This window comes from Aulonocara stuartgranti (assembly GCF_965226115.1).
Source record: "Aulonocara stuartgranti genome assembly, chromosome: 4".
Lineage (NCBI taxonomy): Eukaryota > Metazoa > Chordata > Actinopteri > Cichliformes > Cichlidae > Aulonocara > Aulonocara stuartgranti.
Window position 1 is genome coordinate 14,701,281 of NC_138942.1, and position 24,942 is coordinate 14,726,222.

General features: G+C 43.0%; 4 protein-coding genes across 5 annotated transcripts in view; 2 read left to right on the top strand and 2 right to left on the bottom strand.

Annotated features, from left to right (window-relative positions):
* Window positions 1-3,145, top strand: part of coro7 (coronin 7) — a 115,600-nt gene extending 112,455 nt beyond the window's left edge. The window contains exons 25-28 of the mRNA XM_082530273.1: window positions 20-155; window positions 292-383; window positions 498-584; window positions 1,548-3,145. Of these exons, the coding sequence (XP_082386399.1) occupies window positions 20-155; window positions 292-383; window positions 498-584; window positions 1,548-1,556 (324 nt within the window). The 3' untranslated portion in view covers window positions 1,557-3,145. The remainder of the gene's footprint in view (window positions 1-19; window positions 156-291; window positions 384-497; window positions 585-1,547) is intronic.
* Window positions 1-24,942, bottom strand: part of tedc2 (tubulin epsilon and delta complex 2) — a 278,694-nt gene that overhangs the window by 139,893 nt on the left and 113,859 nt on the right. The window lies entirely within an intron of this gene.
* Window positions 3,909-7,301, top strand: pam16 (presequence translocase associated motor 16). The gene is made up of 5 exons (XM_082530282.1): window positions 3,909-4,030; window positions 4,354-4,438; window positions 5,324-5,460; window positions 5,913-5,978; window positions 7,132-7,301. Exons 1-5 carry the CDS (start codon window positions 4,028-4,030, stop codon window positions 7,219-7,221), a joined length of 381 nt encoding a protein of 126 aa, XP_082386408.1. The 5' UTR covers window positions 3,909-4,027; the 3' UTR covers window positions 7,222-7,301.
* Window positions 7,492-24,942, bottom strand: part of glis2b (GLIS family zinc finger 2b) — a 32,232-nt gene continuing 14,781 nt past the window's right edge. The window contains exons 3-8 of one of the 2 annotated variants that reach the window (XM_082530276.1): window positions 15,583-15,777; window positions 15,367-15,497; window positions 13,852-13,989; window positions 13,621-13,754; window positions 13,411-13,529; window positions 7,492-12,986 (exon numbers count right to left, since the gene is read on the bottom strand). In XM_082530276.1, coding sequence (XP_082386402.1) covers window positions 12,274-12,986; window positions 13,411-13,529; window positions 13,621-13,754; window positions 13,852-13,989; window positions 15,367-15,497; window positions 15,583-15,777 — 1,430 coding nt within the window. In that variant the 3' untranslated portion in view covers window positions 7,492-12,273. Of the gene's footprint in view, window positions 12,987-13,410; window positions 13,530-13,620; window positions 13,755-13,851; window positions 14,008-15,366; window positions 15,498-15,582; window positions 15,778-24,942 lie in introns of both variants that reach the window. The other variant, XM_082530275.1, reaches the window with a different exon arrangement.

Genomic DNA, 24,942 nt, shown 5'->3' on the forward strand with positions numbered 1-24,942 from the left:
GGCTTTTTTGTGTCTCCAGAAAGAGTTTTTCCAGGATGATGTGTACTCAGACACAGCGGTGTGGTGGGAACCAGCACTTACTGGCTCTGCCTGGCTCTCCGGCTCCAACGACCAACACAAAAAGATCAGCTTGAAGCCTAAAGACATGACGCCAGGTGCAGGCAACGACACAAAACATATACACACATGCCCTTATCTAGCATGCCTGTCACTCCAAATCAAGATTCTTACATCTACAGTCTGCGTGTCAGCACTAGACATGTCTTGGTATGTTTATTCCCCATCCTCTAGTGAGTGAGGCCCCCAAAGAGGCTCCAGTGAGGAAATACCTTCCCTCATCTGTTTACCTGGAGGAAAAAACTGATGAACAGAAGAAAGACGAGGTGAAAAGAAGCTCAAATACTGTATACTTTTATTTCGAATAGATCTCCAAAGTTTAAGTATTTAATACTTATTCAGTACGTAATAAATTATTAATAAATGTGTGTGTGATCCAGCTTCTGAATGCCATGGTGGCTAAGCTGGGAAATATGGATGACCCACTACCACAAGAGTCCTATGAGGGGGTGGATGAAGATGAGTGGGTAAGTGAATGTGATCAAAATATGAATGTGTGACTTTGATGTTTCTTTCTTTCTGAATAAATACTGATTGGTTCAAAAATGCTGATGTTGAACTAACAGGAACACATTTAATCAGTCAGTCAACCTCAAGGAGCATCAATCTCTGCAGTTAGGAAGCGTAAACCACTGTTTCACTTGTTTTGGCTCAAATTAAAGTGACAACAGGTGCACTGTGCAACATTGTGTAACACACCCTCAACACTGGAAACTGTGCTGAGAGGCACGGCAAACAATCGGGAGAAGCCGGACAACCTGAGCAACCTGAACGAGCTGCAGGTGCCGTCTTGTGTTACCAGTAATGACAGCGCAAAACTTGAGAAAAATCAGTCAGGAGTTGATAAGGAGAGCACCGTGGTGTGTCGGCACCACCTGCAAAACCATTCCCTTTTAGGCCACTATAACTCTCATCTGATTGAGCATGTGTGGGTCAAAAGGCTGCAGAGGCCTGCGTGTCATTTTCTGTCATTCCTTCCTATCCACTCTCTACTGTCCTGTGCAATAAAGGCTAAAAATGATAAAAACATCCCCTTTTTAAGGATGTCTTGTTGTTTTCTCTCCAGCGCACCTGTTTTCACTTTAATTTGCACCAAAGCAGATGCGATGCACAATGAGTCACAATAGCTTATGCATCCTAACTGGATAGATTGCTATCGCTGAAGTTTAACTGATTTTGTGTTACACTGTGACAGTCAGGTGTTCCGCTGTTTTTAGCATGGTGTTGAAGAGGTAAATTCGGATTTCTATTCCCTTGCAGCTGACCCAGAAAGCTTTATGACCAATAAACATGGATGTTCTGTCAACACTTTTTTAAATGCATTAAATAGTTTGCTGTGATTACTGTCAGACAGAAGGGTCAGTAGAGACTGAAGGTAAGTTGCAAGCCAGGGTTGTACTTTTGCTAACTTTTGTTTCTTTGTCATTTAGGACGATTAATGGGGATGTGCCTTTGGTCCAGTCGCCGTGCCAACAGCAGATAGAGGAGAACAGCTCCAGTGTTATATTGCCAGTCACTTCATCGGTGTACATCTCAGCCTACTGAGCACACACAGATTGCTGCATCATTACTGCACAATAACTCCATCATTTTTTGAAAAAAAAACAACTCCTTATCTTCTGTACAACCTTCTGGTTTCAGTACTGTATGCATGATATCATCTGTTGATCTCTATATCATCAAATTTGATTTTTTGAAATCATTCTGGGTTAAAAACATTTTTTTGTGTGCATAAAGAAATAATATCACTCTTTTCACAGTATTAATGGGAAGAAATCACCATCCAGTACAGCAATATTTATCAGGATATACAATGAAGCCATCTCAGTCATATTGCTTTAGAACAATCATAGGAACAATAATAGTGCTATATGCTACATTACCAGTTAACTCTGAGTGCTCAAAACCAGGCCGACCCGTGGTTTACTCTCACATCAAGCAAGTTTTAAATATCACACATGTACTTTTCATCTGTTTTTCTCTCTGTGTGATCATGGTTTGATAATGTGATACACGCTGGCAGTATCCTGAAGTACAAAAAAAAAAAAGAAAATGTTTGTTTAGGTTTACATGTCAAAAAACAACCTGTACCTACACAGTGGACCACTGCTTGTATTTTATACTGGCCAGTCATGGCAGCGTGCTCAGCTCTGCAATAAAAAATGTTATATGGCAAAAAAAAAAAAAAAAAAAGATTTTTACGTCACCCAGCTGATAAAACCAATTGTCTTCCTGTTAAGTTGGGTTAAATCCACACGCTCACACATGCACAAGCACAAGTTTAGCAGCAAAAATCCACGCTGAGGATAAAACAGGTTCGCCAGTTTTCATGTTTAGCCATGAGCTGGAGTTTCTATTTACAGCAACATTACGTTATCTTCTCTTTATTAGCTGATATTTGCCTCGGAAGCCATTCTAGCATAATTAGGTGCCAGGTACATATGATTCAATTTATGGCCAGTAGTAGTCTCATAGTTGGCGATCAAAGGTCAATACAAATAAACCACTTGCTTTTGAGTTTTAAGACAGGGCTTTATATACTTAAGGATGATTGTGTCTTTCTTTTTATTTATCGGGCAGATTAACTTTTAATTTAGACTCTTGTCGGTGTTCTGACTGTTTCGGGGATCTCCCTCATTAAATGAGCTAATTTTAGTATCTAATTTTTCCTACTAACAACTTATGATGGTGTTAATTAGACAACAGTACAGTATTAATAATTTACAATGCAGCCGTCATGTAGTTTCTTTGTAGAGCTACAGCGGTACCTTCAGTAATTCAGGCTTGATCTCACAAAGTTTGTTTACAACCTCTGATGGACCGAAATGTTTACTTTGCTTAGGTGTCGTCAGGTTTTTTGTGATGTATACTGTAAGTGCTTGTGATTCTCAAAGGCCATACTTTTTCTTCCTACTTTTGGATCAGATAAACTTGCCTTCCATTTGTTTTTATACAGTGAGTAAAGGTTTGTTTTGTTTCTGTCTTACTTTTTTCAACATTGTCTTGCAATAAACACCTTTTAAACTCATTTCTGCTTGTCTCTGTATGACTAAGAAAACTAGTCGATATGTGATTTTTTTTTTTTAAATCCCCACTAACATTTGGTTTAATGTCCCTTAGCAAGGTTTCGTTTCCATCAATAAGTTTCTGGGATAATTCTAGCTGAATTTTTGACCACTGTACTTGGCAGAATTGGTAGAGTTAGTTTAAATTGGACTTTTAAACTTTTAAATCTAATCCACAAATATAAATAGCTTTGAGATTTGGGTTTTGGGAAGGCCATTCCAGAAGTTTAATGTTAGCCTACTTTATCCTGATATGAGTTTGGAAGCATTATCCTGTTGGAACGCCCAGTAAAAGAAATCATTAAAAGCCCCAAGTACCATAAAATTCATGCCCATGATGGTTAACAGTAGCTGCAGTTAAACTGTATTTGCAGCTTCAGTTCATTATAACTTCATATGTACTTTATTTTGTTTGGCCTGACTTTTTCCGTCCTGTGTTAATTCACATCACCATTTTTTCTTGTGAGTCAAACAGTTTATAAGCTGCGTTTTTCAACATACAGTTATTTTTTTAGCACTTAAGTTATTGAATTCTTTTATTGCTAATTATACAGTGTCAAGGAACATTTACCAACATATTTATTTTAATCAGTAGAGTTTAGTCATGTATACTCGTTTAATTTTATCGTCTTACTGTTTTGAATGAAAACTGCACTTTGACTTCCCGACCAGCAGGTGTCAGTGTTCAATTTTTCTCCGTCCAGCCGAGCCGTCTTCAATTTGATATTGTCGACTCTTCCTTGAACTCTGACCTGTCTGTAACCTTCAGCGTGCATGTGAAAACAGAAGAGACGTGCTGTTAGCTGAAGCTTTATTAATATTATTATTGTTGTTATTATTATATCATGGTAAGAGTACATTTGATACTTTTTGTGTTAATGTGCCAACACTGTTAGAGACTGCGGTTATTCCGGAAGCTTCCCTTGTGTGTTTGTCGCACATAAGACGTAAGACAGCTGTGCCTCCTCTTCACTGAGAGGTCTTTAATTTGATTTAGGGTTAAATTTAAACAGTTTTTAGTAAAGTCACATCCAGAAAGGATGTAGACGTGTGTGGAAAGCGTGTCGCTGTTTACAGATGTAATGCAGGTGTTGTTGACTGTAAAGTCACTTCTGGGTGTTTTTTGTGATTAACTCCGTCATTCCTGATGTTTTTTTTTCTCCTGTTGTAGGCTAAATATCTCGCACAAATCGTGGTGATGGGAGTTCAGGTGGTGGGACGTGCATTCGCTCGTGCTTTGCGACAAGAATACGCAGGTATGACCCGGAGTTAGTCGATTATTCGATTCTTGCGCAGAATACATTGTTACAAAGTACTATCCTAGTTTAACACCTGGCATAAGGTAATATAAGAAGTATCAGTTTACTTTCAGTAATATAGGGCCACACCCTGGCTGTAAGGTAAATTGTGCACACCATTATAGTTTTAGTTACCTTAGAAGCACATTTTGTAATTTTCAGACAAATGTTGCACACAAAGTCACAAGTCTGATCAGCATTTTTTTTTTTTAATCACCATTACATGTTCACTGGCCTCATGTCTGCCTTTAATTCTTCATGGCATAGGTTCACGAAGCTGCTGTAAATATTCCTCAGATCAGTTCTCTATTGGATTTAGATCTGAGGACTGTTGGAAGCAGGGAGGGATGGACATGGTCAGCAACAATACTAAATTAGCAGCCGGTGTTGTCTTCTGCTGCTGTAGCTCACCTGCTTCAAGCTTTGATGTGTCCTCTGCCTACCTTAGATCTAATGAGTGATTCTTTGAATTACTGTTGCTTTCCTGTCAGCTCAAAGCAGTCTTCCCATTCTCAATGTTGATGGCCTCGGGCATCAGCCAAGTACTTTCACCTAGACATCAGCCTGGATATTTTCTCATTTTTTAACATTCTCCGTAAACCCTACGTATGGTTATGTGCGAAAATCATAGTAGATCAGCATGCAATATTTGAACTTCAGCATGTCATCTTGACCACATCTGCATGTCTCAGTGCATTGAGTTGTTGCCATGTAATTGGCTGATTAGATAGATCCTGGCGTTAATTAATGGGAACTAATGTACCCAAGTGGCAGGTACTGTAGGTGTATGTGTGTCTGTGTGCATGTGAATCACATTTGTTTTTGTTGTGTTTTGCTACACAGCCAGTCAAGCTGCAGCGCAGGCCAGGGGCCGTTCGGGTCAGGAGTCGGCCGCAGCCTCCAGCATCACTGGAATTAGTTTGCAAGAGGCCCAGCAGATCCTCAATATCTCCGAACTTAGCCCTGAAGAGATTCAGAAGGTACAGTCACACTAGTGATCCTTTTAGATCCTTTTAAGGTTGAAATTGGTCTGGAGATCTTAGAAGCTTTTTTTTTTTAAATACCATCTGATGTGGAAGCTTTTTACTCTTACACAGTTATTAAAACAAATACAGTAGTTTGGTTAGTTTACCGTCAAAGACTGCATGGAAGGTAAACCATCTCTAAAGTGGTCATCAAGTAATGGAATTTTTTTTTTAGCGTTTGCTTAACACTAGAACACTAACATCGGGTATATTTTACATGACAATTTCCATCAACAATACATGGCAAGCTGAAGTACTTTTCTTTTACTTCTGAATCTCTGATGTCATGTCACTGATGTGATTTGATAGAATATTTGGTTAAAAAGTGTGTGTTTCTGCTGGGAATAATTAAATGGAGTCAGATGCTGTCACTAGAATACTAACACTGAAGCATTTCTCTTCACCAGAACTACGAGCACCTTTTTAAAGTCAATGACAAGTCAGTGGGCGGTTCCTTTTACCTACAGTCAAAAGTAAGTGCTCTAAACGTGCATTCACTTTCACTTTCCAGACATTTTTTTAAATGTGTACAGTTAAGGCAGCATGAACATAAAAATTGGTACATTGTTTTTGCTTGTCTAAAGATGAAATCAGCACCAAAAAATAAATAAATAATTAAAAAGTACAATTTTATACCTGTAGGTGTCAGAGTTTTGAGTCTCAAACTCAGATCTTTCTTCTGCCAGATATTGTGAAGACAGAACTAGCTGTTCTAAAAGGTTTTTTAAACTGTTGCAAAAGGCATTTTCACCCTTTTTTTGCTGTTCTCTTGGGTTCTGATGATGCAACGACGAATCCAAACAAACCAAAAGGAATCTCTACCAAGAGGCTGAGAACATTCGCTCCACTTATTGGTCAGATGTGTCTGAGAACTGAGGAAGTATCGAAATAAAAGATATGTATCATGTCAATTTAAAGTGGCACAACATCAGAGTTGGCATTTGCTCATAATGGTGGAAATGATAGAAATACACCAAAACCATAACTTTGCTCTTTGTGTTGAATTTCCGCTCATTCACACTTTGCTTGGGGAAAACACTCAGCAGAATAAAGTAGTTCATGTTGATCATGTAGCACAGATCATGTGACGGTTGCAGGTTTCAGTGCCCTGCCTTCTTCCACAATACAAAGTTAACTGGTCATACGAGCTGTTTAGTTCCTGAGGGAAAACTAACCAGTCTGATCAGACTGAACTAAAGAGTGATGATGTTAAATGACTCTGATGCTGACAGATTCCCTCAGAAACTGTTTATTCTCAGAGATGCTGTTTGTGTTCAAAATACCTGTTTTAAGGCTAAAGACAGAAAAGTCACTGTGGGGCAGATTTCACTGGCTGACTGGTCAGATCGGACCAAAGTCCATGTTTGAAAGCTCAGTGTTTTTTTCGCTCTCAGGACCAGCCTGATAGTTTCTATGACAGATGTGCAAATACAAACTTCTCACTCCTATTTTAGTCTTCTCATTGAATATCAAGTAACACGTGGGTGGAGTCGACTCTTTGTAATGAGTAATGTTTGACGTTCAGTCAGTTGCTCTGTACTTCCTCTTTACTGTGACTAATTTGTATTTTAAAAACATTGAAGTCACCTCTTTCTCTTTGTCATCACTGTTATTGTTTGTGTGTAGGTGGTGCGAGCAAAAGAGCGTCTGGACGAGGAACTAAGTATACAGAAAAAAGAAGAAAAGCAGCAATCACAGCAGAACACGGAAACATGAAGGACAAAGCGATGCCCGGTCTTTCCTCTCCCCATCCTCTGTAAATTATAACCCAATTAAAAGTCTTCTCCTTTTCTCTAGTTTTGACTTTGTGACACTTTTTTTGCCAAGCAATGAGGTGCAAAAAAGGAAACTATAATTCTAAACATACAATTTTAGCTTATGTGCTGAATTTAACTGCATCGAGTTGAATGTTAATCAGGTTATTCTGGGTGGGTTTTCACCTGTTTTAATGTATATGTGAGATAGAAATGAAAATGCACACAGAAGTATCAAATGCAGCTTTATTAAACATTTTTTTGTTTTCATTGACATTATTATCAATATCGTAATAAAATTCCTCTAAAACAGGAGCACGCCGCTATGTTGTACCAATTGGAGACTTTTACAACTCTAAAATTCTGCATGTTCGACCATAGAACATGACGCCAGGAAAAAAAAATATATTTTCATATAATCATTTTCTTTTTCATAGTGTATAACTTCTATATTTACCTATAATAATAAAAAGGCACTTGGAAAAATTAAAATACTGACATAATATCTCACAAATGTGCAAAAAAACAGAACTTGGAACAGGCCTTGCGTGGCCTTAGTCTTATCATTAACCCTTTGTGCAACGCCGTAGCGCTTTCGGTCAGCGGCACCCCTTTTACCCTGACCCGACTCGCTGACAGCTTTTTGCCCTGGATTTCAGCTCCACACGTCTCAACGTGAAGTGTTAAAATCTGCAGGAACGCGTACCACTTTTTCTTTTTATGCTATATGAAAAATAAGATTTTAGAATTCAGACATTTTAGCGACTCCGAATGACTTTTTACAATGACTTTGTTCCCAAAAACAACCGACGAATAACGCACTACGCTGAGAAAAGACGTGACAGCATCACCTTATCTACACTCGCTATAAAGGGGGGAGGGGGGCGGTTTATTACAGGCTGAGCTCAAAGGGTTAATGGATCGTACAGCTTATTTAATATTAAAGATGGGTGGACCCTGGAAGGATCCGTGTCAGTATCGTTCAGACTTCTGCAGCCACGCAGAGTCTCTGTCCCTGGCTTCGACCAGCAAGAGGAAGAGACAGACAGGGGAGGTGGAGGAGGAAGAGGAGAGCCGCAGCATCTGTGGGTTTCACTGTTGCCATGGAAACCGTGTCTAGCCTACTTAACACCTGTTTTGGTGACATCACACGCCAGGATTGTCCACTCAAAGAGCGAGAAATTCTTTTCAATTCAATGCCCACCCGGACTCCAAAGACAGGCCAATGGTGTGTGTGTGGTGTTTTTTGGGGGGGGGTCTCTGAGATAATAATGACTAACAAAATTACTGAGGCAGAAACACAGGTAGGCTGTGAATCCTGGTGGACCTGTGGGCAGCACAAACTCAGGCACGGGGGTTTATACTTCTTTTGTTTGCTGTGAAAGTGGCCTTTTTACTATCCCTGTCAAAACAAGAAAAGCTTTTTGGCCGGGAGGTGGGGGAGTTGAGCCTGTAGGTTTAATCTATAAAAAAAAAAGAAAGAAAAAAGCCCAGAGGGCAGCTAGAGTTCAGTGGCCTAGTTTTCTGCAGGCTGGTATGCCTCTGAGTGGCTGCCACATTGGGCACAGCACAGCGACTTCAGAGCTGAGAGGGCCGTTTGCTGGGGTAGGTGGCCAGATGGAGAGTGGCTGCGCTGCACAGCCATCCTCCACTGGCATACAGCCTCTGCTCTCATCTCTCCCCGTCCCTTGTCTATTCATTTATTCATTCAGCCAAGCCTTTCTCTTTGCTCTCACGCTCTCTCAGTGCTGCCCAACATTTCACAGTCAGATGTTTTCCTTTTTGTTGTTTTTTTGTTTCGGATACTCTCTCAATAAAGACATTTATTATGCTCACACTCCCTCAGTGGCACACACCGGTGTGTTTGTCTTGGAGGACTGTAATGTCAAAGCAGTGGTTCCAACCTTTTGGCTTAAGACAAAAGGGATCAAATCTGCAGTTATGGCCTCGAAATCAGGGTTGCCAGGTTTTGGTAGAATCTGTAAAGTTTTGGAAGTGCTGCCTCTTGTTTGTTCTGCATGAAAATTGCACACATCATTCATTTGAACCCAAACCTACTGAACAGATTACAGATCACTGTGTCTGCCACCTTGTCTTTTTGCACAGTGTATGGTCTTAGTCTTAATATATGTTCAGCAGATCCCCCAAACACTGATACCGTTCCTTACAACACGGTTTCATTTTAACTCTAAGAAATTTAACAGCGTCGCCCTTTACATATTAATAAAGACGTTGTTTGACGATCATTAGAGCAGGTTCTATGTTTTTTTCCAAGGGTAGCCTTGGTAAGCTGTATAGGCAGAGCTCACTTCTGATTCAAACCCAGTCATTTTGCTCTGGAAGCAGATCTGCAATATGACAGAAAAGACTCAGATCAAAGAGAAACAAAGGTTACCCATAGAAGGCATCCAAGGGGGAGGAGTTAAGGAGTTTGTGACACTGTATAGGAAACCACACTGAGGACTTAACTGTCTCTGTGAGGTTACGCTCGGGAAAGGCAGTGTGTTAAAGTACATGATAACATACTACAATGGAAAAAATTGGCCATAGGTGTGAACAGTGGTCTGTCTCTCTGTTAGCCCTGTGACAGACTGGTGAGCTGTCCTTTTGCCCAGTAAAAGCTGGGATACACGCCAGCACCCCTACTAATCCTGAAGAGGATGGATGGGTGGATGGCAGCACTAGATGATAGAGATCACTTGAATTATTAAAATGATCCTGAGGGGCAAAAGAATCACACTGGATTCATTATTCTAGAAAGACTAAAGATTATTCACATATAGGTCTAATGGCAAAATAACGGGCTGGCAAACAGACTTAGTGTCATCCACTGATCTACTGAAGCATTTTTAAAGTTTTTAAAAATTATTACCCGACCCTTCAGATTTATAATAATATCCCTTTTGTCTCCCAGATGTCAGATTGGGGACCACTGCTGCTGGAAAACCAACCAAAGCTCTCCCTCTCTTCGACTCTTCGACCTCTCGAAAGACTCATCCTCGACAGCAGAAAGCTGATTTGCAGAGAAGCCATGACAGAACACAAGAAGCATCTTCAACATTAGAAAAAATGTCTCGTCTGAACAACAGCAAAACAAAAAGAGAGAGAAAAAAAACACGAAACAGCAATAACTAAATGTATCGCCCCCTTGGATAAAGTGATGAAAAAAGGAGACAGCCAATGAAGCGGAAGGAGAGGGGAGAGATGGAGGAGTGAAGAGAGAGGAGGGCTGGGGTTTATGTCAGTCTCTTGAGGGAATGTTCCTTGTGTTATGATCCTCCTCTCCCGCTCCTCGACCTCTCTCTTCTGTGCACGCAGCAATCAAAGTCAGTGTCACGGACAATTACTGAGCGACAGGCGTCTGGAAGGACCCACAGCAGGAAAAAAAACCGGACTGAGAGCAAAACAACTGATCAAAGAACCGTGTAACATTTCATAAGAACACACAAGGGATATAGTTTGTGATAAGTGCATGTCGACAGCTTTATCAAACCATGAGAAGTTTCCCAGAAGTTAAATGAGTCTTTTTTTGTTGTTGTTTTGTCCATTTTTGCCCCTTTGGACAGAGTAAATTGAGGCAGTTTGCAATAGTGTGGCTTCATATTCAGTCCAGCTGTATGTGGCACTGAGTGCACAACACCCCCCCGCCCAAACACACCTCCACCCCTCCTCTGTGGCACAATGTGAACATCCCGCTTGCAGTTTTCCAGGTACTTTTGGCACAGCGTGAAAACTTGTTGAACTCAGGACAAATATTCGACCGACGGCTCCGGGTTGGACCTCGACTGGACGACCACCTGTTTTTCACAGCTGGTTTTGGGTCGGGTTACTTAAAAAAAAAAAAAAAATACAAGACAGTAGTGTTTATCGCCACAGTGGCCCTTTCATACGCAAGATGGCCGTGTTGATTCAATTACGAGAACGCAGCTGGACAATCCAAGAGAAAAAAACAGTGCTAGTTCTGTAAAAGGCAAGCAGGATGTCGTGTGTGTCACGTCCTACTAGGAGGGGGGTTGGAGGGTGTCGGCTACACCACAGTGCCTTAAATCTCACTTGAAAATCGATTGGTGATTGCCAGGTGATGTAACACCGTTTGTCTATGTTATGTCCTCAGTTTGCTCCGTGCCCCTAAAAGCCCCTAGTCTGCACACCTCGTACACATTCTGGTGGACTAGGCTGGTCTGTGTTGGTCACCCTCTCCCCAAACTGGGGACAGATTGTCAATAGTTAGCAGCAGTTTTGAGGTTTCGATACTATAGCCAGTTGACGCTATTATTCGCTGTGTTTAATGGTCTCGTCACCCCGCACAAATACATTTGAGTTCACTTGCTTTGGTTTGGCAAGCTTGTCTGGATCATATTAATCACAGCGTCCTGCGAGAAATAGGTCAAAACTTTAAAGTGATTTGAGAATCCCCCTGTTTGCCTAAATGTGAGCGCGTCACTTATTTTGTGTGTGTGTGTGTGTGTGTGTGTGTGTGTGTGTGTGTGTGTGTGTGTGTATCTCACTGCGAAGCTGGAGGCACACTGTCAAAGTACAGTCTTATAAATACTTGTCAATGAAGGAGGACTTTTGTAAGAACACAGAGCACTAAGACTGTCACTTTCATGGTCCTTGTCCATAGAAACAGCAAACAGGAATGAGTAGAGTATAAAATAAGAGAGGAAAGAGGAGCCTGTTGTAAGGCCTTAGCCATACAAGTTTCCTGAACAGAGCATTTGGGCCTCAAGTTTAGTTTTTTGCCAACAATGCGATAGCCTTCCGTTGCACGCTCATTCTTGTGAGGTGTAGTATTTTCACTTGTTTTGCTGATTGCCGATTTGATAAGTATGCTTTTATTCTTTAAGTGTCTCTATCCCAATGCATTGCCTGGATTTGATTGTGCGAGCCAATCCCTATCACCTTTGACTGCCCAGACCCTCACTATGGCATTGACCCTCCCAGCCCGACCCCCTGAGCTCTTCTGGAATGTGTGTTAGTAAAACGTGTGTGTGTGTGTGTGTGTGTGTGTGTATCAGTTGACCACAGCTGGCTTGAGCACCACAGTGCCTGGGGGGATGACGACCCAGGACAAAGGATCATGAGACCCTCCTGTGCAGAGGTTCAGGGCCCCCCCAGTCACCTCATTCTCTGCCTCCTCTCCTTTGCACTCGGATGCGGGCCCCAGAACCGGCACCATCGGCAGGCCCAGGGCCGAGGAGGGAAACGCGGGGGAGAGAAGATGGGACTTTGTGAGACCCAGCGGGGAGCCGTTGAAAGAGAGGATGGATGTTCCTCCCAAGCTGCCAGGAGGGGAGTTGGCACAGCCCAGTGTGCTGAGGTCCAGGGGCCGAGAACTGAGTGGGGACAGGGGCAGGCTTCCACCCAGGCCCTGCAGAGCATGGCCTCCCAGGAGAGCAGCCGCTGCCCCTGGGATTATAATGTGGGCTCCACTCACATAGGACAACTCTGAATCTTTCCCACCACCACTAGTAAACCCCCCGCTCTGACTTCCCTTTAACAGGGAGCCCACTCCACCTGAGGAGCCCTGCTCCTGAGTCACAAAGTGGCCGTGGGCTTTGATGTGCTTGCGGAGAGAGCTGGGATCTGTGTAGCGCTTCAAGCAGCCCACCATCTTGCAGTAGTAGGGCTTGTCCACATAGTGCGTGCGTGTGTGTTTGAAGCGGTCGCTGGAGTTGGAGTAGCGCTTGTTGCAACCCTCATACGGACAAATGTAGGGCTTTTCACCTGCAGGGGGAGAGATGATACAGATGTTTAGATTCATTCAGAAAATCTTAAAAATCTACTCCACAAAAACAAAAGCCTTTGTAGGAATTAAGTAGAGACTTTATATGAAGGATTTCACAGCCTCAAGCTGAATGTTTTTGCAGTCATCGTCTTAGTTTTTTGAAACCAAACAGCTGTTATCTATTGACTCTCCAATCACAAGTCAGCCAATGAGCACAGCTCGGTTTAGCCTGCTTTCTTACTCTAATGGAGATCGCCATTTACAAAATGTCATGTTTTATTTAATATGACTCGATAGAAGCCATCAAAAACACAAGCTGACTATTATAAAGAACTTCCTTATTAATTTTTACTTTACAGTTTAATTGTATAGCAAACACTGCCTCAGATATCCGTCAGTACTCACTGGGCTCTGACCACTGACCTGTGTGTGAGCGGTTGTGTATCTTGAGATTCTCCAGGCGCGAGAAGCTCTTGTTGCAGGTGGGACAGCGATGGGGTTTCTCATTAGTGTGAGTGCGAATGTGGATGAGCATTTTGTACCTGCGGCACACACAAACGAAAAAGCTTTAAATCTATTTCTCACTTGTTGAATTTCCCCCCTCAGAGACAAAATGAACCGTTTTCAACTCACCTAGCATTAAACCCTCTCCCTTTGCGAGCACAGCCCTCCCAGTGGCAGCAGTACCCAGAATCCTTTTCAGGTTTGACGTGGAAGTCGTTAACGTGGTCCACCAGGTCTTGCAGGGAGTCAAACAGCAGATGGCACTAAGGGAGGGAAAAGCATTTGAATATAATCTTGTGACAATGCAGTTGTTTTGATTTGATTCAAACTTCCCTGCAAGGGCATCAGAAAAAGCTTTACCTTCTTCCAACGACAGGCTAGCTGTTCATCTGCTGAAAGATCTGGAGAGGATCTCTTGTCACTAGTCTGGCCAATGAACATAGAGGATGGAAGGTGAAGTCCTGTCCCATGTCCTATTGGCACAAAGAACTGGAAGGCCTGTGAGATATGAGAATTCTGGTAAAAACAAACCAAAAAAAAAAAGAGGGAAAACAGCAACAGAGTTATTAAACTGCTGCACAAGCTTTACTGTATATCATAAAACCCAGAAAATGAAAGGATATATGTAAATAACACTCAGCTGCCACTGTCCATAGTTATGATCGTATAAGGGTGAAACCTTCTGTTTAGTACTAGCTGTTGCACTTCCAGCTTTAAAGCTGTGGAGTGCGCTGCATTGGAAAAGCAGACAGGTGCTGATGGACGGACTGACTGACAAAGTAAAAGTGTCGCTTTTTATCAATGGAGTACTGAACTGCAGATTCATGTCCTTCCCTTCAAAAAAAATCCCTTCCACTTTTCCTCTAGTAGTTTCCCGCTGTGCACTACAAAACCTCCCTACATCCCTGAGCTCGGCATGAGAGATGTAAGATTCGCTGGATCTCAGCTGGGGCTCAAAGATCTAATGCACCAGCTCACCCACACACACTCATACACACACAGTTTATCTTAGCTCGAGGAGAGAACGGGAAGGATGAAATGCTGCGTTTACAAAGAGCCACACAGGTACACGGAGATTTCAAGGGGAGCACAGACGGAGAAAAAGGGCGTACAGAGAGATCACAGTCTTCAGTGTTAGAATGCGCAGGTGACAAATTTCATAAAATGACGCCGTTTCCCTGCACTGAGCTGCAGCTCTGTGTGCAAAAAGTGTGTGAGCTACTTTGTAAGAGGTCTTATTTTTGGGTGTGACGGTAAGATAGACTGATAGTCTCCAATCTATGTCCACAGGGATAAGTTAAGTGTGTGCTGCGGTGGGTTTGGGTTGGAGGGATGTGAGACTCAATAAGATGTGGGGCGACTGAATGGCCCCAGCCAGCATGCCTCAATTCAATTGCGTGGGAATTGAATTAGGCGGCGTGAGGTCTGCATGTCTTAAATCCGATTATAAATGTACACACCAACATCCATACACACACACACATCATGCCAGCAGGGCCACTGAGTCCAAGTTGCACAGACAAAGGTATTTGTTGGGGACACAAGAGGTGTTTGATAAGACTTTACCCCCTCACTCTGCCACTCTGTCTCACACAGAGGCCTCCCACCCTTTCCATAGCCTGATTCCCTTATGTGAGTGTGACACAACCCGATGTTGTTCCTGATTTGCTGACCCTAGCAGGCTGACTCACTCCTAGCTGTCGACAGGAAAGTGTGCTCACTCACCGCTGCAGTGAGAGACGGTGTTCATTTTAACAACAACTTGGAGGTGAACGAAGAAAAGAGTATGAGAGTATGAGAAAATGTGGATTTGGAGCACTTATGTGTGCTTGTCAGAGTGTGTGTGTGTGTGAATTTGAGCTCTGATATACTCACGCCTGAAGGGATGTAGTTTCCGTTGGTCATTTCTGGAGAGCTTGGGGTGTGGCGGGAGGATGGAGACATGCTCAGGTCCACTGCAGGGGGGGTGGGAGTGTCTGTTCGATCATGAGGGACCACCTGCACGCCTATGAAAACACAACACAGGGACACTAGCCTCAGTGTGTCCACTTAAACATAGAAACAGTTGTGTTGTGGTTTGTTATTACTCACCTGTGTGTGGAGATGCTGGTGAGGCAGGCTCTATGACTGCTGTCCCATCATCTGCCATGTGGAGCTGGCGAGCATGTTTGGGGTGCAGCGGTGAGAGAGGAGGATTGCGCGCCCCTCTGTCCTTCCCGTTGGCCCTCCGAGGAAGCTTCAGGTCCAGAGGCTCGTCCAGCGACAGCATGATCGCAGACCTCCCTCCTGCAAGTGCGTGCAAGCTCGGCGTTAATATACACCTGCAGTACTGCGCACGTAAATGTTGTTGAAAGTATCTCCCTTTCCACGATCCCACTGGGGAAGAAATACCTTAAACATTGCCGAACCGACCACAATCATAAACTGAAACACCGAGTGAGCCAAAGAATAATAAACACACAGACACACACACACACACACTGAGGGCCCAGTGACCCCTCTTCTTTTTTTTCTTCGACCTTTACGAACACTCATCCTGAGGAATGTCTACAATCCAATCCAGATGGTCACCCCCACCACTAGCCTGACTTCTTTCCACTCCTTGGCCACTCTTTCGCTCCGTCACATCACCCCCACCCCTGAGACCGTGCACCTTCAGACACCGTAGACCTTTGAGACCAAACCCTGAAGGTCTTTAAGTTCAGCTGTACCCACTGCATTTATCTCCTCCCTCCTCTAAAAACACTGACCTCTGGACCCAGACTGGGGGCTGTGGGCATGACTCTTCTTCTAACTCTCATTATGACTCAGGAACTGGACACCTCCATGAAGCCCATTGTTATATTTATGAGTTCAAATCCTTAACAATAACTTCCTAAATAAAAAATCACATTCTTTTGACTAAATGAATTAGGAATTCTATCGTGGTCCAGACAGTTTTTGTGGCTTCAGTTCATTTTCTAAATTCCCTGGTGTGCAGCTCAATAGCAACTTGGACTGGCCACAGGCAGGTGGTGTACAGTAAGGGACAAAGAGTTTCTGTCCTAAGGAGACTAAGGTAATTCAACAGCTGTAAACTCCTGCTGTTCACCATACGGTGGTGGCCATTGCTCTGTTTTTTTTGTTTTTTTGCTGTGGCCTACTGGGAAGAAGGTGTAGACAAACTTATCAAGAGCGCTGACTCTGCGGCCGGGTATGAAAGCTGTCGGAGCTGAAATCAGTTATGATAAACCCTGCACACCCACTCCAAACCCTGAGGTTGTTTGGTCTTTATCATATTACTACAGTCATAGATTGAATGGAAGTGATGGACTTGTCCACAAACGTTGGCGAGCTACACTCTGAGCTGTACTGAAAGCATAAATGGAGACCATTCGCCCTCAAAGTCCAAGTTGCACCTTATGAAACAAGCTGGCTGCTGCGCTGAGGCACAGCTTTTACTCTAGCAACACTTTTTTTATTTCACTTTACCAAATTGTACTACTGCTCGGCTAGTAGTTAGCAACTATTTGCAGACATATGTGAAAAACTACAGTAACTTTAGTAATCTGCAAACAACCAAAGCAATCACTAAGAAGTTTTTGGTACATTGCCCTCTTTGAATCTGATTTCCCCCACCGAGAGCAGGCAACCTCCAGGAACCACTGCTATCCAGTCAGGGAATACATATTTTTCACTAGTAACCGATGGCTGTATCACGTCTATTATGTCTAACTGTCATCCACATGACATCTGTGAGAAACCTCAGTACACCCCCATTTTATGATAAACGCTTAATTTTAGAGTTCCAAATGTGTTCTGGAGTATTTTTAATTCTACTGTTTCCTACTCACGTTTGGGTTTGAGTGAGTGAAATTCTGGCAGTTTATCAGTATGTTATTTTGCATTAATTGGCAAAAATCTGTGTCACCCATGCAGTCTATGTGAGGGATGTCAAACATAAGGTCCAGGGGCCAGAATCAGCCCGGCAAAGAAACCAATCTGACCCACAGAACGGCTCGGGAAAATCTACGTTTTATAGCTTTTCTAAGTGACAGAACTCCAGCATGGCCATGGCTACAATAAAGTGATTAATTAATAAACAATTAAATGACAGAAAGTTCCTGGTTTTACACTATCTACTATAGAAAGTGCTGAAAAAAGACTGTTTCTGTTAATTAATAAAAACTTTCAGGTTTATATTACAGGGCAGTCTGGCCAATAAGCTACCAGAACTACTACTTCTTTCTGTAATTGTCCACATTCATGTCTTAGAATTTCAAATTCAAATTCAAATTCAAATTTTATTTGTCACACACACACAACCATACACAGTATGACATGGGGGTGAAATGCTTGTAGCTGTACAATGCCCAACCATTAAATGACAGAAGAAAAGTTTTACAATATTTACAATTTACTACAAAAATTTACAAATTAACTTAGGAATTTACAGTAAAGAATGTGCAAATAGCAGAAGAGATTATAAAGATAAGGATTATAAATTATAGGAATTATAGGATTATAGGAAATGTGTGGTGGTGCGTGTGGTGACGTGTGTGAGAGTCCAGTCTTATAGTGACGTGTTGGGAGAGTCCAGTCCTACACCTGGTTCAGGCCCCGAATAGCCTGGGGGAAGAAGCTCCTCTTCATTCTCTCTGTTTTGGCCTTAAGGGAGCGGAAGCGCTTCCCAGACCTCAACAGTGAGAAGAGTCCATTGTTGGGATGGGAGAGGTCCATCATAATCTTCCTAGCTTTGGACTTGCACCGCTTGGTGTAGATGGACAGCAGGTCAGGGAGCTCTGATTGAATGATGCGTTCTGCCGAGCGCACCACCCTTTGCAGATCTCGTCTGTCCTGCTTGGTGCTGTTCCCAAACCAGGTGCAGATGTTTGACGTCAGGACGCTCTCGATGGTGCAGGAGTAGAAGTTCTTGAGCACCTTCAGTGGCAGATGGAAATCTCTAAGTCTTCTGAGGAAGAAGAGATGCTGACGGGCTTTCTTAACCAGGGTGTTGATGTGACAGGACCATGACAGGTCCTGAGTGATGTGGACACCCAGGTATCGGAAACTGTCCACTCTCTCCACTGGCGTGCCACTGATGATGAGGGGTTTGTAATTCCTCGCCTGCTTTGTAGTGAAGTCCACGATCAGCTCCTTAGTCTTGCTGATGTTTAGGAGGAGGTTATTCTCCTGGCACCAGGTCTCCAGGTTCCTAATCTCCTCCAGGTAGGCCGTCTCGATGTTGTCGGAGATCAGGCCCACAACAGCAGTGTCGTCAGCAAACTTGACAATGGAGGTGGTGTCGGATGTGGCTACACAGTCATAAGTGTACAGTGAGTACAGCAGGGGGCTTAAAACACAGCCCTGAGGCACTCCAGTGCTGAGTGAGATGGAGGGGGAGACTTGTTTTCCTACCCTCACTGATTGGGGTCTGTCTGTGAGGAAGTTGAGGATCCACTGACACAGTGATGAGCTGAGTCCTAGATCCGTCAACTTGGTGAAAAGCTTAGAGGGAATTATTGTGTTGAATGCTGAACTGTAGTCCACGAACAGCATCCTAACATAATTCCCTCTGCCAGTGTCCAGGTGACTCAGGGATGTGTGGAGCAGGTGAGATATGGCATCGTCTGTGGAACGATTAGTCCGGTAAGCAAACTGAAGTGAGTCGATGGTGGGAGGAAGTGAAGAAGTGATGTGATCTCTCATCAGTCTTTCAAAACACTTCATCACAATTGAAGTCAGTGCTACTGGACGGTAAGCCCAAAGCCCAAAGAGTTGTGCTCACCGATTTCTTTCCTTTTCTCAGGAGCAGCATTTCTTTATCACGTAGAAAGACTGAGATGTTTTATTAAAATTGCACTTCTTTTTCTTTTATTAAGATATTTTGGGGATTAATTAAACTTGTTTACACTGACAGAAAGGAGACTTTCACAGGTCTGGCCCACTTAAAAATGACTTTCTCATCCCTGGTCTACAGATTCAGTATGCTGACCAAAGTTGCTGGCATTAGCTGACAGCTAATAATCCCAGCCTGCCATGTAAATGTTTTCATTGCTAGAGTGGCAGCTACAAAGCTAAAGGGACTATCATTTACATACAGTCTATGCCATACAATTTTGAATGTTTAAGCCAAGCTATCCTCTGAACATAAAGTCCTAGGATTCAGTGCTTCTCTACACAAACATCTTCTCCATCTGTTGCAGTTTTATAATTTCTTATTTTAAGTGTCTATAAAGTGTATACCATATGCACACAGATTCTTTCTGATATACATGCTTGCTCACACATGCATACAAGCAATTGCTCAAACTGTAATTTCAAAAATTATCCATCTGTTCCCCCTCTCCTTCGCACACATGCCGAGACAAACTCATAGAAGGGATGGCTAGTCGTGAATGGTGGGCTTTCAGTGCAACTGGCTAGCAGCCACATGAGAAGCCCTTGTTTCTGGGAGGCATGGAGCAGGGAGGTCACCAGGTTCGCCATCCCAACGAGGGATTGCCAACAGCTCACACACACACAAATACAGACACACAGCCAGGGGGTTGGGAGGGGTGTAAAGACTCAATCAGCCATAGATAAGAGGATGATAGTTCACACACGTACTGATGCAAACAGAAGAAGGCACTGTATGAGAGCAGCGTCATCGGTGAGATGAGCTGTGATGCATGAAGAGACACCCATTTTCCTCACATGCACATAAAAACACATCTTACAACAATTCTTTGGGGAAAAAAATCCAAAGTCCAGCATCAGTAGGTAAATAAAATATTACCTCCTATAAGCAAACTAATAATAAAAAAAACCCCCAGACAATCATGCATTCTGCTTTAAAATAAGCTCTTTGTGTACATTGTCCAGAATATAGTGAACCACACAACCAATGAACACATGAAAAATGTGAAGCTGTTAAATGACTCGCATGATTTCTTGGGTTAAAGAAATGTTGGTGTGGCAGTAAAACACAGAACCTGAGATTTTGCGTGTTAGTCCTTAACCGGCTGTATGCTTCTCGCTTCACCAGTGCAGACCTCCGAACGAGGAGATTCACTTATTATTGTTTTCAATCACACGGTTATTGTAAATTATATGGTGACACATAATGAATGTTGCTAACAATAAAGGCGGGATTTTACTGGTAATTGCTGTCAAGTGGAGTTTGTTGTCATTAACTGTGAAAATAAACATTTAAAAAATCTCATAGTGAATATGAGCATCTGCTGCAGTTAATACTACTCCCATTCTCTGCTGTACTGGGTGGCTATGACTAACTTGCTGTAACTCCTACCACACATGCTTGCCAAGAAATTTTTTGGCTTTATTGTTCGGCCAAAGTAGCAGAAAATCGCCTGTCATCCACTTTAAATTCGTAAAAGCCCTCACCCCGAGGCGCAGACCAGGAATCAGCTTAACCTTTCTATAAATCCTGCTCAATCTTATGCAGGGACCCATCGGCATTATGGTCCATGCAATGAGGAATGGATATGGAATTTCTGAATCCATATAACATTGGCATAGAATTTGGTTTGGCACCTGATGTCAAGCAGAGAGCTACTACCAGGTTCTCCACCCACTAAAGATCTTCCCTGCTGGCTGCTCCTTGTGCATACCATTACACTAAACAGAATGTAATGATTTTGCAAATCTCATAAACCCACTGACACTAGAACATACTAAACATATAAAATGTCTACACTGAGAAAATGCACCATTTAAAACATATGTCAGCTCATTTTGAATTTGATGGCAACAGCATAGGTCAAAAAAAAGTGCCGGGGGCAACAAAAGGCTGGAAAAGGAAGGGGTAGTAAAAAGAAACAGCTTGACTAATGTTTTAGAACTAATTATGTTCACTGGCAACAGACTGAATATAAAAACAGCATCTTAGAGAGACAAGAGTTGCTCAAAATAAATAATATCGTCAAAAGATTCAGAAAATTTGGAGAAATCTCTGTGCGCAAGGGAAAAGACCAAAAATCTTCAGGCCTTGAGGCAATACTGCATTAACACCAGGCATGACTCTGTCATGTAAATCATTGCATGGGCTCAAAAAACTTCCAGAAGTTATTGTCTTTCAACACAGTTCACCGTACTATGACCAAATGTAGGTTAGAGCTCTATCACGCGATGAAGAAGCCATATGTGAACCAGAAACACCGCTGTCTTCTTCGGGCCAAAGCTCATTTAAAATGGACTGAGGTAAAGTGGAAAACTGTTCTGTAGTCAGACGAATTGAAATTGGAAATTATTTTTGGAAAACATTGACCCTCTCTCTTCTGGCTAAGAGAGGGACCACCCGGCTTGAGATCAACACTCAGTTCAAAAACCTGAATCTGTGATGGTACTGAGTAGCATTTGCTCCAATGGAATTGGCAGCTCGTGCATCTGGAAGGGCACCATCAGTGCTGAAAGGTACATACAGATTTTAAAGAATTACATTCTCCCACCCTCACTACGTCTTTTTCAGGGAAGGCCTTGCATATTTCAGCAAAACCACATACTGCAATTATTACAGCAGCATGGCTTCATAGTGGCCTCCGTGCCCGACTGGCCTGCCCGCAGCCCAGACCTTTCACCAGCTGAAAACATTTGATGCATCATGAAATGAAAAAGCAGACACAGGACTGTTGAGCAGCTAGAATCCTAAATCAGACAAGAACAGGACGACATTCCTCTCCCAACAGTCCATCAGCTGGTTTCTTTAGCTCCCAGACGTCCATAGCCTGTTGTTAAAAGAAGAGGGGATGCTACGCATCCACGGACCATTCCCAACTTTTTTGAGATGTTGCAGTAACATCAAATTCAAAATAACCTGATATATTCTGTTTTTATTGATACATTAGACAATGTCCCAAGTTTTTCATTACACACACACACACACACACACACACACAAAATGGACTATGCAGTTCATTTTCTCCAATTTATTAAGCACGCCTCTGCATCAGCCCCCAGCCCACTCAAACAACAGCTAGCCAAGAAAAGTGTTGTTTCCATGCATCCATCCATTCGCTTCCGCTTGTCCTTTTCAGGGTCGCGGGGGGCGCTAGAGCCTATCCCAGCTGTCATAGGGTAAGAGGCGGGGTACACCCTGGACAGGTCGCCAGTCTGTCGCAGGGCCAACACACAGGGACAGACAACCATTCGCACTCTCACACCTAGTGACAATTTGGATTATCCAATTAACCTATCCCCACAAGCTGCATGTCTTTGGACGGTGGGAGGAAGCCGGAGTACCCGGAGAGAACCCACGCAAACACGGGGAGAACATGCAAACTCCACACAGAAAGACCCCGGCCTGATGTTGGAATTGAACTCAGGACCTTCTTGCTGTGCGGCAACAGTGCTAACCACCGTGCCACCGTGCTGCCCTGTTTCCATGCACAATATATCTGCTGCATGTTGAGAAAATGCCACTTTTTTTTCCCAAAAGAGCATTACTGTCCAGTCTTTTCTTGCTTTTAAATTCCAAATAAATAAATAAGTGTTCAACATTAAGTTGTAGGGTTTTTTTTTTAATTATTCGGTTTACATGTGTCCACTGAACTACAGCTTTAATTTCTTTGAGATGAATGAGGAAAAATATCATTTTAATCAGCAGCAAGCTGATAAAAAAAATAACTGATCAATGTCTGCACATGTGTCATTTGTAGGCTTAAAGCTCCATTGGCTTTTATTCATTATCAGCCTGGGGCAATTATGTTCATTGCTATGAGTAAACGGTAATACCTGAAGGCCTTATAAAAGAAAGGGGCCCCTAAGTAAACAATGTGACAAATATTTAAAACAAGATTCACCTAAAAGTTTCTTGGACTTCCTAATGACAGCGAGCTAAACAATAACTACAAAGCCTAGAGCAATCCATACCTCACTGATGTGATCCCAGAGGTGCTACACCTGCTTTGTACTTTTTTTAACCCAGACAGACAGGAGAAGTGTGGACATGCAGTAAAAGTGCAGCCGGCAGACAGTCAAATCTGGAAATTGGCTGCAGAGGGCATTTCCCCCCTACTTTACTACTCATTCATCAGGTTACTGGACTTGACAAGTATAACTCTTGATGAATGTGCTGAATTTCACCTCAACCTGCCTTCGTGATTGTTCCTTAATGGAGAAATAGTAGAGTGGCTGGGAAGTGACTCACAGAGTGTGGATCTTGGACAGGATTTACGGGATCTTGACTCCACGCTCAGTCACTGAGAGGGGGGGCTTGTGGGAAAAATGAGACAGAGAAAGGGTGCCTAACAGAAAGAGTGATACTGAGGTGGAAAGAGTACGGTGCTCTGTGTGCACGTCTGTGTGATATGCGAGGATTTGTATAAAGCCTAATGGCGGATGGCTGTGAAGTTTGGGGAAGGGGTGTTGGCTGGCCCCCATGCAGACTTCCTCGCTCAGTCGTGGGGGTCAACAGTGTCTCTGAAAGGAGGCATTGTCCCTCTTTGGGCCTTCTCCTCTCGCTCTAGCAGAGTAAACACTGACTACAGCAGCTGAGCGGGAGAGAGAGCGGAGCAGAGGGATGACCGAGGGGGCCACAGCGAGGATATACGAGGGTGAGGAGGAAGTGGAGGAGGAAGCGTGCTAAAAAGGAGGCTTGTGCATGTCCTCTTTAACAACCCTTGTGACTTACTCCCCTGTATAACCCTTCCACCTGAGTCTTACTCTGCTGACCTTGCTTTGATAAAGTATGAGTATGTGTGTGTTCAGGGGTGAACCTGGGTCGAGACTGGAGGGTGTGAGAAAGACGGCACGGTTACTTATAGGGTGAAATAGTGCAAGGGGACTTCAGGTCAAAGGAGGGCTATGTGTTTCAACACCCCTGTGCTCTGAGGCTAGGCTCACATGGATCATTGCTGACCCCACTCTGACCGACTGATCTTTACCCTAATCTGATCTGGTGAGGATTGCGTTTCAGCTCAGTCTGCTTGGTCTGATGGTGCAGATACGCGCCAATAAAACGCATCAGAAAACATTATAATTGTGCAGTATAAGATGATTATTTTACAGTTTATAAAATCGCATTGTGCAATATTTTGTTGTCACAGTGTGGGTTTCAGAGAGTGAGGGAATGTGTTTGTGTGTGCGTACACATTTTGTGAAACCCCCTCCGAGTTTGGCTGTAACTTAATCTCCCTCCTGCTGTGACCCTGGGAGGTGGTCTGTAGGAGGCAAGCCAGTTCTCCCCGGGGCTCTTTGCTCTCTTTTTCTCTCCGTTCTCTTATATACACACACACACGCACGCACGCATGTGCGCACACACACACATACATGCACACGCACACATGTGAAGAGAACACAGAGAGAGCAAAAAAGCATGATGAGAAAGATAGCTTCTAGTGACCGATGGCGTTAAGCTAAACAATGCCATTTAAGCCAATATTAAACTGGCAATAAATATATAAGTAAAATCAGAGACGTCATTTACACATATTTCAAAATACCATTATGAATATATTTGAGCGAATACAGCTT

What these genes read in the sequence shown, in the direction of transcription:
- pam16 (XM_082530282.1), top strand. An exon ending in GCCCTGAAGAGATTCAGAAG is followed by an intron (nt 5,461 to 5,912) that starts GTACAGTCACAC and finishes TCTCTTCACCAG; the next exon opens with AACTACGAGCACCTTTTTAA. An exon ending in CCTTTTACCTACAGTCAAAA is followed by an intron (nt 5,979 to 7,131) that starts GTAAGTGCTCTA and finishes GTTTGTGTGTAG; the next exon opens with GTGGTGCGAGCAAAAGAGCG.